The sequence below is a fragment of the Leptonychotes weddellii genome, chromosome 6 (genome assembly GCF_054177405.1).
Source record: "Leptonychotes weddellii isolate Sample4059 chromosome 6, ASM5417740v2, whole genome shotgun sequence".
In the NCBI taxonomy this organism is placed as follows: domain Eukaryota; kingdom Metazoa; phylum Chordata; class Mammalia; order Carnivora; family Phocidae; genus Leptonychotes; species Leptonychotes weddellii.
The window spans coordinates 69,362,810-69,376,273 of NC_138374.1; the positions used below are offsets into that span (position 1 = coordinate 69,362,810).

The 13,464-nt window shown below is 39.7% G+C and overlaps 2 protein-coding genes and 1 long non-coding RNA gene across 5 annotated transcripts in view; 1 reads left to right on the top strand and 2 right to left on the bottom strand.

The window, feature by feature from the left end:
* The window catches only part of LOC102748366 (uncharacterized), an 83,226-nt gene that overhangs the window by 31,771 nt on the left and 37,991 nt on the right, over positions 1 to 13,464 (bottom strand). The window lies entirely within an intron of this gene.
* Positions 639 to 13,464, top strand: part of ZNF25 (zinc finger protein 25) — a 16,313-nt gene continuing 3,487 nt past the window's right edge. The window contains exons 1-4 of one of the 2 annotated variants that reach the window (XM_031031963.2): positions 639 to 739; positions 3,196 to 3,311; positions 11,641 to 11,767; positions 12,040 to 12,135. In XM_031031963.2, coding sequence (XP_030887823.2) covers positions 3,297 to 3,311; positions 11,641 to 11,767; positions 12,040 to 12,135 — 238 coding nt within the window. In that variant the 5' untranslated portion in view covers positions 639 to 739; positions 3,196 to 3,296. Of the gene's footprint in view, positions 740 to 1,011; positions 1,244 to 3,195; positions 3,312 to 11,640; positions 11,768 to 12,039; positions 12,136 to 13,464 lie in introns of those variants that run through there. The other variant, XM_081824366.1, reaches the window with a different exon arrangement.
* The window catches only part of LOC115942223 (uncharacterized), an 11,555-nt gene continuing 3,428 nt past the window's right edge, over positions 5,338 to 13,464 (bottom strand). The window contains exons 2-3 of the long non-coding RNA XR_004076836.2: positions 9,278 to 9,479; positions 5,338 to 9,028 (exon numbers count right to left, since the gene is read on the bottom strand). This is a non-coding gene — a long non-coding RNA (uncharacterized LOC115942223). The remainder of the gene's footprint in view (positions 9,029 to 9,277; positions 9,480 to 13,464) is intronic.

Consider the following 13,464-nt stretch of genomic DNA (forward strand, 5'->3'; position numbering starts at 1 on the left):
AATTAATGTCATGACGTTACTGACCAGGAAATTACTACATATGTAATATATATTCCCTAGTGAAAGGAATTAAAATATTTTATACCATTAACATAAAATGAGTAAAAATCTGACTCTGCACTCACATTAAACTTTTTTTTTCTTTTGGGCAGTGGTATGTATGGCACTAGTCTTCTGTTTTAGCCTATACATATTTTCTCTTTATTACAAGTTTCAGGTATCATTTGCATAATTCTGAAAGCTTTAATTCAGATGTTACAGGATATTATTCGTTGAATGTACTATTGTACTTAGTTACAAGTACTTTTTTTTTTTAAAGATTATTTGTCAGAGAGAGAGAGCGCACACAAGCAAGGGGAGCGGCCGGGGAACAAGTACTTTCTTTATCAAGTGGTAGTTTTGTTTTCAATGCCCCCGGATTGCGCGCTGCCAGTTCAAATTAGCTCTCTCTCTGAGTGATAGCCTCCAGAAAATCCCATCAGTACTCAGGCGGCTGGAAGAGGTCGAATATCATACGTTGTCCAAAATGAAGATGCTGCGGAGGTTCCTGGGAAGTGTAGTTCCAGAGTGAGGCGCGAGGGCCTTTTGCGCATGCGCAATCCCACCTCCTTTTGATAGTCGCCATCTTGTCTCACGCCCCAGGGCGGGAGAGCACTCTGGACTCTCCAGGTCTGCGCGGTGCGACAGAGGGCGGGGCCTGGAACCTGCGCTGGCCGGGAGCGGTGGCCGAGCCCTGCAGGTGTGTCAGAGGCCTGTCTGCGGGTGCGAGGCCGGGAGGGCGGTGCGGGGGAAGCCGGGTCTCCGCGGCTGCACCGAGTCGGAGAACCTGGAAGCCGCCGCCGCCCCCCTCTGAGCTCCCAGCTGGCCTCCGAGGAGGACTGGGGAGGGGGTCAGGCAGGGGGCTTTGCGGGGGATTGCCCGTTGTCCACCTTCCTGGCTCTCGACCTGCGGAGCCGGGCGGCCCGAGTTGGCCTGGAGCGCGGGTGGAGCGGGGAGGGACGTGGGGGGACGGCTTTTGTGACGTGGACCCCAGGCCCGCCACGTCCGCGCTGGCGTGGCTGTTGGCGCCGCAGCGCTGTCAAGCCCGGGGGACCTGCGCGCGTCCCGCTCCCGCCAGGAACCGAGCAGGACAACCTCGGTACGACCCGGGCACTCATCTGTAAAATAATTCCAGTAACCACTGGGGTTGTTTGCTGTATTAAATAGGGCTGTATATATAAAATATGATGAGGACTCAATAAAGGTGAGCTTCTTTTATTATTACAAGGTATGCTGTTTTCGTTATTGGCTCATTTAATCATAATCATCATAACCATCCTTTGAATCGGTATTAATCAGCTCCATTCTAATACGAATACTAGAGGTTTAGCGATAAATGGGTGTACTCAGCACTACCGGAGGAAGGTGGGTAAATTCTCATTGTTTTACTCTGGTTCATGCTGTTTCCCACGATAAAATCCAGTCTTCGGTTGTATTTAGTACCGTAATTGTCCCTGAGCAAAACTGTGGAGTGTGGTAGACCTAACCTTACCACGTAGAGTTCTGTTTCCAAAAATTCTTGAGGCTTTCTCAGAACTCTTATGTCAAAAGGTTAATTAAGGCCCTTCTTGCATTTTCCAGCCTGTTTCTATTCTCAGAGGGCTGCTAACATGTAAACTGAAACCGCTAAATTGAGCCCTGAATTTTAAGTCTTATTGGAGAAGCTGGGAACCCTCTCCGGGCCAGAGGCTAGTTTCTAAAGAGGGGAAATGGGACAGACTTTGTTAATAGACGAAAACTGGAACGTCGGGGCTCCATGTTAAAATGTTATGTCTCTAAAAAAAAAAAAGTTATGTCTCTGTTTGGCAGGTGTGTCTGGACTTAAGTTTTGTAAGCATCATGCCAGCTGGAAGGGGCATTTAGTTACCTTTTGCTACCTACATAAAGCGTTTTGGGATTTATGGTGTCAAATTGTTATTTTAAGGTTTAGATCTGTGTGGCTGTCAGAAGATCTGTGTCAGCCACACAGATCTAAACCTTAAATTAACATCTTAATACCAAGATGCAAACTGCCTTGCACACTGATGGTGTTAAGAGCAGTGGTGACTAGGTTGCTGCCTGTTTGGCATGAATCGAGACAGTGATACCAATGACTGCTGCTCTGCAGTGGACTCAATAAAAAACTGCCACCTTTACTTAAGGGTATCTTTGATGAAACAGTAAAAATTAATTTATGTCAAATTCTTCAAGGCCTAATTAACTTTTACCCTAAGGCCCAGCCCAAGGTTGAAGGGGACAGTGAATTCCAGGGTACCGTCTGGATTTGTGGCAATGAGTGAAGACTTACAGAATCAAAATGGTACAGGAAAGGTTGTTCAAAATAATCTAATTCCTTCTCATGTTAAAGAATAGCACTGAAACTAAGTCATTAAGTTTGTTAATAGGAGAGACTAGCATAGAATAAAAGTCTCCACGTCGTCCACTATACCATGTTTAAGTCAAAACAAGTTTCTTGGAGAAGTGATTCTGGAGAAACTGCAATTTAGGGAGAGGAAACATGTTAATTTTTTTTTTTTTAAAGATTTTATTTATTTATTTATTTGAGAGAGAGAATGAGAGAGAGAGAGAGAGAGCACATGAGAAGGAGGAAGTTCAGAGGGAGAAGCAGACTCCCTGCCGAGCAGGGAGCCCGATGCGGGACTCGATCCCGGGACTCCAGGATCATGACCTGAGCTGAAGGCAGTTGCTTAACCAACTGAGCCACCCAGGCGCCCCGAAACATGTTAATTTTTGAGGGCTTTGAAGACTTTCTAACTTTGTGGGGTTTATAATATTAATAGGAAAAATTGTTATGTGACTTAAACACTTCCATATCAGTATTTCTTTTCAACATCATTTGTAATGCCAGCATCGGGGGCCATACTTTGGATATATATTAAACACCTTGGATATATATTATACACCTTGCCTAACCTATTTTTGGGTGTTTAAGGTTTTCAATTCTTTTGTCCATTTACTAAATGGACTAAATGGCCAGTAGGAAAGAAATGTTTAGATTCACTCAAAATTTTCCCAGATACATCATGATTATATCAGAATCACCAATGGACAGGTGGGTAACTCCTTTATCATCGTCCTCCTATTCCTCTTCATGGCTCAAAGGGATATTTTCCTAGGTGTTTATGTTTTACTAAAATATATGGAAATTTCTCACAGGTGATTCCTGAGCTGCAAGATAAGGTCTTTTAAGACTTTTGTCTTCCAACTTTCCCTGTTCTGGCTTCATAGTTTCTGTACTTTCCCAAGAGCAGCAGAAAATGAACAAGTATCAGGTGAGTCATTTCCTTAGCCTTTTGTGTGTCTATTTTCAGTGAGTTTTATGAAAGCCCATACATTAAACATGAAAAGTGGAAATATTTAAAAATCACCTTAAGGGAAAATGCTGTCTGAATAGCACAGCAGTTCCAAAGCATAGTCTGCAGATTCCTGGGATCTCCAAGACCTTTATAAGGGGCCTGTGAGGTCAGAACGTAATACCAAGATGCCAACTGCCTTGCACACTGATGGTGTAAGAGCAGTGGTGACTAGGTTGCTGCCTGTTTGGCGTGAACCGAGACAGTGATACCAATGACTGCTGCTCTGCAGTGGACTCAATAAAAAACTGCCACCTTTACTTAAGGGTATCTTTGATCAAACAGTAAAAATTAATTTATTAAATCTTGACCCTTGAATACGTATCTTTGTAATATTGACTCTGAGGAAATGGGAAGTTGACTTACAGTACTTTTGCTACATACTGAGGAATGATGGTTGGTTGTCTAGAGAAAAGGCACTTGTGCGATTGATTCGTGAGCTCACCTAGCCACCTTTTCATGGAATACTATTTTTACTTGAAAGAGCAACTGGCAGACAAACTGGTTCTTTGGACAGGTATTTACCAAACATTTTCTCAAAAATGGCGGCAGTGAGCCTGTCACTTCAAGAAAAAGAACTCTCAGTAGTTGTTGCCAGTGTTAAAAGTTGAGCTTTCAAGTGAAACAGAGATTTTTGGAAAACTTGTATCCTCCACTGTGAAGCTGACACGTTCTAATAGTTAAAGACTTTTCTGAGGAGATTGGTGAAGATACTAACAAATGTGATACATTTTTTATATGTGTCTGCATTTGAGTAATATTTTTTTTTAAAGATTATTTATTCATTTGAGAGAGAGAGCACGCATCCGTGCACAAGCAGGGGCAGTGGCAGAGGGAGAGAAGCAGACTCCCCGCTGAGCAGGGAGCCTGACATGGGGCTTGATCCCAGGACCCTGGGATCATGACCTGAGTGGAAGGCAGATGCTTAAGCGACTGAACCACCCAGGTGCCCCTTGAGTAATATTTCTGATATATGTGCTCAGAGGCAGTTTAGGAGGACAGCGTGACACAGAGAAGTGAGGAACAGAATAAGGTGGTTAGGGAATGCCACTCTAAAAAGCTAATATTTGAGGAAAGTCCTGGTTAAATGAGAGAGGGAACCAAGTAGGATTCTGGGGGAAGAGCATTCTAGATATGAAGAACAGCAAATACAAACACCCTGAGGCATGTTCCAGAAACAGTATTCAAGACATTGAAGCTACAGACATAGGGGAGAATGAGCTAAGAGGGAAGATCAAGGAGGTAGAAGGGGCTGGAATATGTAGGACCTTGTAAGCTGAAGAAAACATTGAATTTAAGTTTTATTTAAAAATCATACTTATGCAATCAAAGGAATGTATTTAATGTATATGTAAAATTTAGGGAGTATTGATGAAACACGGGTGTATCCCCTATCTGGCTTAAGAAATGAAAATTACTACTATCTTTGAAGCCCCATGTGCCCCTCCTCACCATTCATTACCCAGAGAAAAATGAATCCTGACTTTTGTGGTAACCATTTCTTTGATTTTAAAATTTAATGTTTAAAACAAAAGAGTGTATTTGGCACTGAATTTCCCAGCCCTTTTATAAGCACTTGACATAGTCTTTGAAATTCTTATAGCCCAGCTTTTGAAATCGTTCACTACCGTATCATAAACTTTCAGTGTGGACATTATGTGAACTAAAAATCATAGTCTTTGGGCATGATGGTAGGGAGAAAGAGGCTATGGAAAGAGGAAGAATATAGGAGGAAGCTCCAAAAAAATTAACCTATTCAACAGTTCTGCTTTAGTCTTGAACATGTATCTTTTACATGATATTCTCCTTATCCAGAATTCATTCAGGGGTGCCACATGTTCCCCACTTTATGCTCTGTAACTAATCTCTGACTGGCCAGTTTGGCCAGCACAACTGACTAGTGAGCCTTTTAGTTTTTTGAAGTAATTCTGAATGCAGTCATCACTACCAACTCTTGGAAAAGTTTATTCTATGCAGATACTGTAATTTTTTGTTTGTTCATTGCCATTTTGGCCAAATGATGTGATCTTTTTTTATTTCTTCTTGAATCTTTCAGGTTGTATTGGCATAAATTTCTTCTGTTTGAAAACATCCTTTATGTTGTTTTTATTCTGCTCGCTTACTTGTTTTAGTGAGGGTCTGCTGGTGGAAAATTCTGAGTTTGGTTTATCTGAAATATAAACAGCTTTTTCACTGTGTATAGAATCCTTGGCTGACAGTTCTTACAGTTTAAAACATTGAAGGGGCGCCTGTGCGGCTCAGTCGTTAAGCGTCTGCCTTCGGCTCAGTTCATGATCCCAGGGTCCTGGGACCAAGCCCTGCATCCCTGCTTGGCGGAGAGCCTGCTTCTCTCTCTCCCACTACCCCTGCTTGTATTCCCTCTCTCGCTGTCTCTCTGTCAAATATATAAAATCTTAAAAAAAAAAAAAAAACCACATTGAAAAGCATTCATTGTCTTCTGATACTACTGAAAGTTCACCTTTTAATTTGTCAGACCTCTAAAGTAAATTTGCATTCCAGGCTAGCTACTTTTAAGATACCTTAACTCTACTGTGTTCTATGTATGGATTTTTCTTTATCCTAATGAGATTCATTGTACTTCCTTTGGGAGACGTCTCTTCCTGGCCTGGTGCTCTGCTCCCAGCCTATGGAGGGCTGTTGCCATGTACTCGGTAGAGTGGGGAAAACTGGTGGCTGTCTGTACTTCAGACCATTCATATTGGTTATGGAACTTCCTATTTGGTTCCAGAAATTGTTTCCCCAACTTATAATAAAATGATCACTCTGAGACATTTGATGGGAAGTAAAAAAAAAAAAAAAAAAAAAAAAATCCTGCAGATACTAGCTTCCAATTAGGGACCTTTTGGATCATCCAGTGAAACATCCAGTCACCAGCTAGTATCAAATGGCAGATTGATGTTCACATGCTTTGTGACTGGAGTTCTAAGACATCGCAGAAATCCATAAGCAAACATTAAAATTTTGTTGAGTTGGATTGGTTCCCTCTCCCCACTTGCCCCTAAAAGTGAAAGTCATTGTGGTTTTCTTTTCTGGAGCATTCATCTGTTGTGAATTTTTCCTTTGTTCATCTTTGGATTCTCAGTTCTCTGATAGGTTTTGGAAAACTTGTAAGTTTCTATGTTAGAGGCTTGTTCTTATTGTTAGGGTGAGATCCACTTCTCTTTTGCCTTTCTACATTCTACTCAGAACTGGCTTTTTATCCTTATGGTCAGGATACTAGCTCTAAGCTACTTTCTGCTCTGCCCTGAAATTTGAAAATGCCCCAAAAATTAAAATGCAAGGTACAGGACTCAATTTCTTTTTTTCTAGGATCTTGATCCCCCCACAATTTTGGTGCATATGGTAATATTTGATGTTTTCGTACCGCCATTCTTAGTGTTTTCTGGGGTTTGGTTTTTACTTTTATTTTTTAATTGGGGCAAAATATACATAAAACTTACCATTTTAACCATTTCTCACTGTACAGTTCAGTGGCTTTAAGTACATTCACATCATGGTACAATCATCATGACCATCCAGCTCCAGAACTTTTTTCATCTTGCACAACTAAAATTCTAACCGTTAAACAATAACTCCTTATTCCCTCTTCCCCTGGGAACCACCAGTCTACTTTCTATCTATAACCTGACTATTCCAGGTCTCTCATATAAGTAGAATCACACAGCATTTGCCACTTTTAACTGGCATATTTCACTCAGTATAATGTCCTTAATATTCATCAGTGTAGCATGTGACAGGATTTCCTCCTTCCTGTTAAAGGCTAAATGATATTCCACTGTTTCTATATACCACATTTTGTTTATGCATTCATCTTTTTTTTATTTGACATGTTTTATTAAAAATCAAGACTTTATACTTTTTACTGTGTTCCATCTTTCCTTTTGCATCTAGTTAACTTAATACTCACACCTACCTTCTTCGATGCAGCCTCTTCTCTACTTTTAGTTGTGGAGTTTGTTCAGCCAGTCTTGGGGTTGTTTTCTTGGGTTATTTATGCTGATGTGAGTGTTATCTAGTTTTATCCGTGGGAGGAGGTGAGCTAGGTCCTCCTACTCCACCATCTTCCCAACCTCTCCTTTATGCCCTCATCTCTTGATGGACACTTGGGTTTTTTGCACCTTGTGGCTATTCTGAATAATGCTGCTATGAACATTGGTATACAAATATGTGTTTCAGTCCCTGCTTTGAGTTCTTTTTGGATATATAACTAGGAGTGGAATTACTGAATCATATGGTAATACTTTAAGTTTTTGAGGAATCGAGGTACTATATTCTCTGTAGGAGTTGCACCATTTTACATTTCCACCAGCAATGCACAAGGGTTCCAGTTTCTCTATATCCTTGCCAATACTTGATATTTTCCTGGGTTTTTATGTTGTTGTTGTTGAGAGTAGTCATCCTAATAGGTGTGAAGTCATTTTTGTTTTGTGCTGTTTTATCTTCTTTATTCTTTAACTTAACAGCAAAATTCACTCTTTTTGGATATACATTTCAGTGAGTTTTGACACATGCATAAAGGCATACAATCATCACCAGAGTGAGGAATTAGAACAGTTTCATTGCCTCAAAATTCTTTTGGTTCCCCCCACCACTAATTCCTGGCAATCACCAATTTATTCTTTATCCCTATAATTTTGCCTTTTCCTGAATATCATGTAAATTAAGTCAAATAGTATGTAGTTTTCTGAGACTACCAACTTTCATTTAGCATAATGCATTTGAGATTTAGTCATGTTGATTGTACCCACAGTTCATTCTTTTTTATTGCTAAATAGTATTGAGCTGTATGTATGTACCCAATTTATTAACCCATTCACCAGCTGAAAAGCATTTGGGTTTCTGTTTTGTGGCAATTATAAAAGGAGGTGTTACAAACAATTGCATTTAGATTTCTGTGTGTACACAGACTTTCATTTATCTTGGGTAAATACCTAGGCATGTGCTTGCCTGCATCAGATTTAGTATTGTGATTACCTTTATAAGAAACTGCCAAACTGTTTACCAGAGTAGCTGTACTATTTTGTGTTCCTACCACAATGTACAGAGTTCTACTTGTTTCGCATTCTTGTCAGCGTTTGGTATTGTCAGTTTTTTTTCAAATCCTGCTGGTAGGTGTGTAGTGGTATCTCATTATGGTTTTAATTTGCATTTATCCTATGACTAATATATTGAAAATGTTTTAATGTGCTTATTTGCTACCCATATATCTTCTTTTGGAGTGCACTTACCAAGTTACACTACCTTGGACTTTTATATTTGGATTTTGAACTAGAACTGCCCATTAGCTGTGAATCTGTCTTTCTTTGGCCTCCTAAGCACTCTCCTCCTGACCTGCCCGTATATTTAGAGTTCTGTCAGACTTCGGTCTTGGCCTAGTTTCTCCTACCATTATCTTGAATGTTGTTGCTTTCAGACTTCTTTTTTGACTCTTCTGGAACCCTGTTTTTTAAATATGACAATATTATTTGTGGAAATTTACTTACATGTATATCCATCAGAATAGACAGTTCCAGCTATATGTTCCACAGTCACTTCACAGTGTGAACAAAATTCAACTCTGTCTCCTCCAGCCCAGTGGATTTTTTCTTGTTTTCCAGTTTTCTTTTATGGATTTCCTGGTTGCCACAGAATAATGTTAGTTGGCAAAATACAAATGTCTCCACATGCCCCAACCTACTCCTACTGTATAGCTAGGAGACAGGAAACTTCTGTTTTTGTATAAGTTGGGAGATGACGATTATGAGCAAAAGCAGTTTGGAGCTCACCCCAGAGCAGGAAGTCAGGAGGGCACCGATGGAAGAGGAAAGATGGCGAGGTCATAGTTGTAGAGCAACGTAAGATCAAGTGGGCACAGAGATGCTCACCCTGACTGGGGAGATGCAGGAGAGGTCTGAGACTGTGGGATCCAAGGACTGGCACTGGGAGTAAAAAGGAAGGGACTTCGAATGTGTGCAGGAACGCAGACGGCAGCTTCAAGCAGTCAGCAACACAGAGGAAAAGAAGTGGAATCCCTTGTGTCCTTGGTAGTGAAGGCAATCAGAAAACAAGCAGCTGAAATCAGGTGTCCTAAAGAAAAGAGTACATTTTCACAGAATCTGAAGATGCCACCCCCGTACTGCTGTTTCCTTCAAGAATGTGAATATACTCTGGCAACAGACTTTTCTGAGGAGCTGAGGACTAGGGTAACACTTCCATCCCTCCTCACCAAAAATGTTTTATCTTTATTTGATCATGAACAAAAAATGTTACTCAACATGCAGACAGTACTAAAAAAGTAGAATGTGTGAATTAACACTTTGTCCATTGATGTCAGTACTCCTCCCCCAAACAAACGCAAAGCAGACTACAGATTTCTGATATTAAGGAGTTTCAGATAGGAAATAACTTTAAAACCCAGAGATTAAAGACTCAGAAACTGAAAAACAAGTAGATATAAAATATAAGCAAATTAACTCAGGGAAGAAATAGTAGAACAGAAAATCCTGTCAGGTTAGAAGATTAAATGACAGTGCAGCTCTGGGAGAAGAGAAATGCAAGTGGATAACTGACATGTGGCAGAGGAATTGGAAGTGACCATGGAGTGGGGGAGAGGGTAGGGGTGCCAATAAGAATGGACAAGGAAGAGGAAGAGAGAATAACAAATAGGAAATAAAGTAGAATCCCTGAATAACAAAACCTAAATAGTGGAAGAGAGCTAGTATTTAATCCAAGGAAACTTTCCATAAAGAAAAGGAAAACAGAATTACATACTGAAAAGGCTCTGTGTGCCAGAGAGAACTGACCCAGAGTCTGGCAAACCCCAAGAGAGAGTCTCATAAAACTACTAGACTTACTTAAAAGTAGAGAAAAAAGAGTCCTCTAGGTTGCAAGGAAAAAAGTCTACATCCCTTGCCAAGGAAAGAAAATAAAATCGACAGAATTCTTATTAGCAACATATATATAAAACAAGAATAGCGGAACAGTGTTTTCTTTTTTTTTTTTTTTTTTCCCAATTTTTTTTTTTTATTCTTATGTTAATCCCCATACATGGAACAGTGTTTTCAAGAAAAAAAGTAGAAGTCAGAATTTATATTCAGCGAAGAAGTTCTTCAAGTTTTCACATTACATGTCAGATTCTGTGGAATATAAGCAAAGTGATGATTGGAGGAAATTTCATAGCCTTACACAGTCCTACCAATAAAAATGAGAGAATGAAAATAATTAGCATTACGGTTCTAGCTATTCTCAAACTCTGTAGATACTGCAGGAGTTATCCTTCCCTTCTCTCAATAATTATTCATTTCCCATGAAGGTATGTTTCTTCCCCCCACTGCTGCTATTTCACATATGCCTCTTAATTTTCTAACACTCCATATTTCGGGTGTGGTATTTGCCTCTTCTACTTCAGTGTTTTCTTCTAAACGACCAGGCTACTCCTGTAACTCTAGCACTTCATATCTGTCTTTTCAGTGGCTCCCTGTTCTCTGTAAGTGAATGGGTGAACATCCCAAAGATGTGTAGGACAGCCCACAAAGTGTAAAAATAGTGGGAAAAAGCAGAGTATCTATTCATATTTTTTTCTTATAAATAGAAAAACAAAATATCAATTTTTAATAAAGACTTATAAACATATTTATAAACAGGCACCAATTAAGTGGGTATGCAAAATATATTTTAATGGCCCAGAGACACACTCAGAATTATTCCATGTTCTGTCACCTGACTGGACTGTATCACCTTCTAATTAATCTTTCCTGTTCTCATATCATGCCGTCTTATTTGTAACATTCCTAAACTTGCCATTTTTCATGCATCAAGGCCTTTGCCAACTCTATTTTCTTTCTTCCCAGTTTATGGTAGCTTGACTACCTAGTAAAATCTGATTTGAGAATATACAATGCAAATATCTATCCCCATTTGTGACCACCGTATATCTGGTACATGTTTCTATCAGAGCACCTGCTATGCATGTTGCATTCAAGTATTTACATCTTTGCCTCCTTGTCAGAGTGTAAGCTCCTTGACAACAGGAATAGTTGCTTTCATTCATCGTGCCTCCAGCAGCGTTCTAGGCATGGGTGGTATCTCAGTAAATACATATTGAACATTTCATCTATGTATAGAGGAGCAAAGTATCTTAACTTTCTAGAGTAAACTTTATAGTTGGCAGGTTAACAGCTAGTTTACACGTGTCTTTTTGTGGTGCTCTACTGATTACTTCAGTTTGAACTGAAATCTGTTGTTACAGGGACCAGTAACGTTCAAGGATGTTATTGTGGAATTCAGCCGGGAAGAGTGGCAGTTACTGAGCGCTGCTCAGAGGACCCTATACAGGGAAGTGATGCAAGAGAACTATGGCCTCCTAATCTCAGTGGGTGAGAAAAACTTCCCCATATGTAACTACCAGGAGTTTGCATTTCCTTTCCCAGTTGCCGGACTGCATAGTATTAGCTTTGTTCCAGGGGTAAAAGGTGATGAATCCATTTTGGGTACCAGAAAATACTTGTGTCCCCTCCCTCCCCATTGAAAGAATCTAAATCTGCCAAGCCTAAGTAGGACCTTCATTGTTCTCCTAAAACTGCATTTCTTCATCCTTCAAAGTCCCTAAATTCCAAGTAATCTGTATTACATACTTTTCCATTAATAGGTTACCGTGTGAAAAAGCCGAATGCAGTCTTCAAGCTGAAACAAGGAAAAGAACCGTGGATACTGGAAGTAGAATTTCCACATCGGAATTATCCGGGTGAGTGAGGACCTGTGGCCCCTGTTGCTAGTGAGGTGGTTGGTGCCTTTGGCCTTCTGAAATATTTTAGGAATCTCTTTTTTAAATGCCCTATACTTTTGGAAAAGACCAAGGACACTTGATCTGCATATGCAAGCAACATAAATCACACTTCCGATTTTCATTTTTCCACATAATTCCTCCTTTGCCAGACTTTTTAAAATAGATTTACTTTTCCCTCCTATATACAAAATCTAATTGCTGCCTAACCTTGCCTTAAATTTTTGTCTTTTTTCTAGAATTCCCAGTTACTGAAATTCTAGAATACTGTAATCTTAAATCAGATGATAAATTTTTCTCCAAATGCCATTTCCCTTTTTACTAACAATGAGATGCCTCAGTTATTTTTCAGCACTGGTTTTATTAACTTCCTTTTCTCTCTTTAAACTCTGAAATCAGATTACAAATCTTTATGTTTTTCATCAATTACATTATTTCAGAGTTGATACTTCCTTTTAGATGTGGTTTGTCTTTCATACAAAGTACTAATTATCCCTTCTAAAATCTACTTCACCTTACTTGGAGTGTTGTAACACTAAGATTTAAAAAACTAAAAACAAGCCAAAAAAACTACTAAGATGATCTCACTCTGCTTCCTTAAATGCTTTTCTCATATTCCTGACTTGTGTACTTACGTGTTGCCAGGACCAGGAACAATGCCTGGTGTTTAGTAGTTGTTCACTAGATACTGTTGAAAGGTTGAATGTGAATTAAAAAGAGGCAGGCACTGTGTTCTCCTCTGTGCCCTTCACAGTAACTCCTGCAAGGCCTCCTCCTTTCCCAAGACCAGAGACACACACGATCTTGTTTCCTCTGTGTCCCAGTTAGCCTTGCCCAGGTCCCCATCAGGTAACGTCTTAACGTCTTCCCAACAAGTGCCATGAAATTCCAACCCAAGCCTCTGCTCATAATCTTTCACTTTCTGTCAAGCATTTGAAGATGAATAAATATGAAGGTCAGTAAAGGTTCCAGAATGATGTTGAGTAATTACTCTTTATAGATCATGCAATAACTTGAAGTAGATAGGTGGGAACTAAACTACGAAAGCAGAATAAGCCTGGGACTGAATTGTGGCTAACACTGCTTTGGAGATGCAGCATTTGGCGATCAGGCTTGAGAATCTTTGCTACTGCAAATGGGAATTCATCCTGTTTTATGATGGCTTGCACTCTCTCCTTTTTTTTTTTTTTTTAATTTTTCTCAGTTCTTTTTTTTTTTATTCTTATGTTAATCCCCATACATTACATCATTAGTTTTAGATGAAGTGTTCCATGATTCATTGTTTGTGCA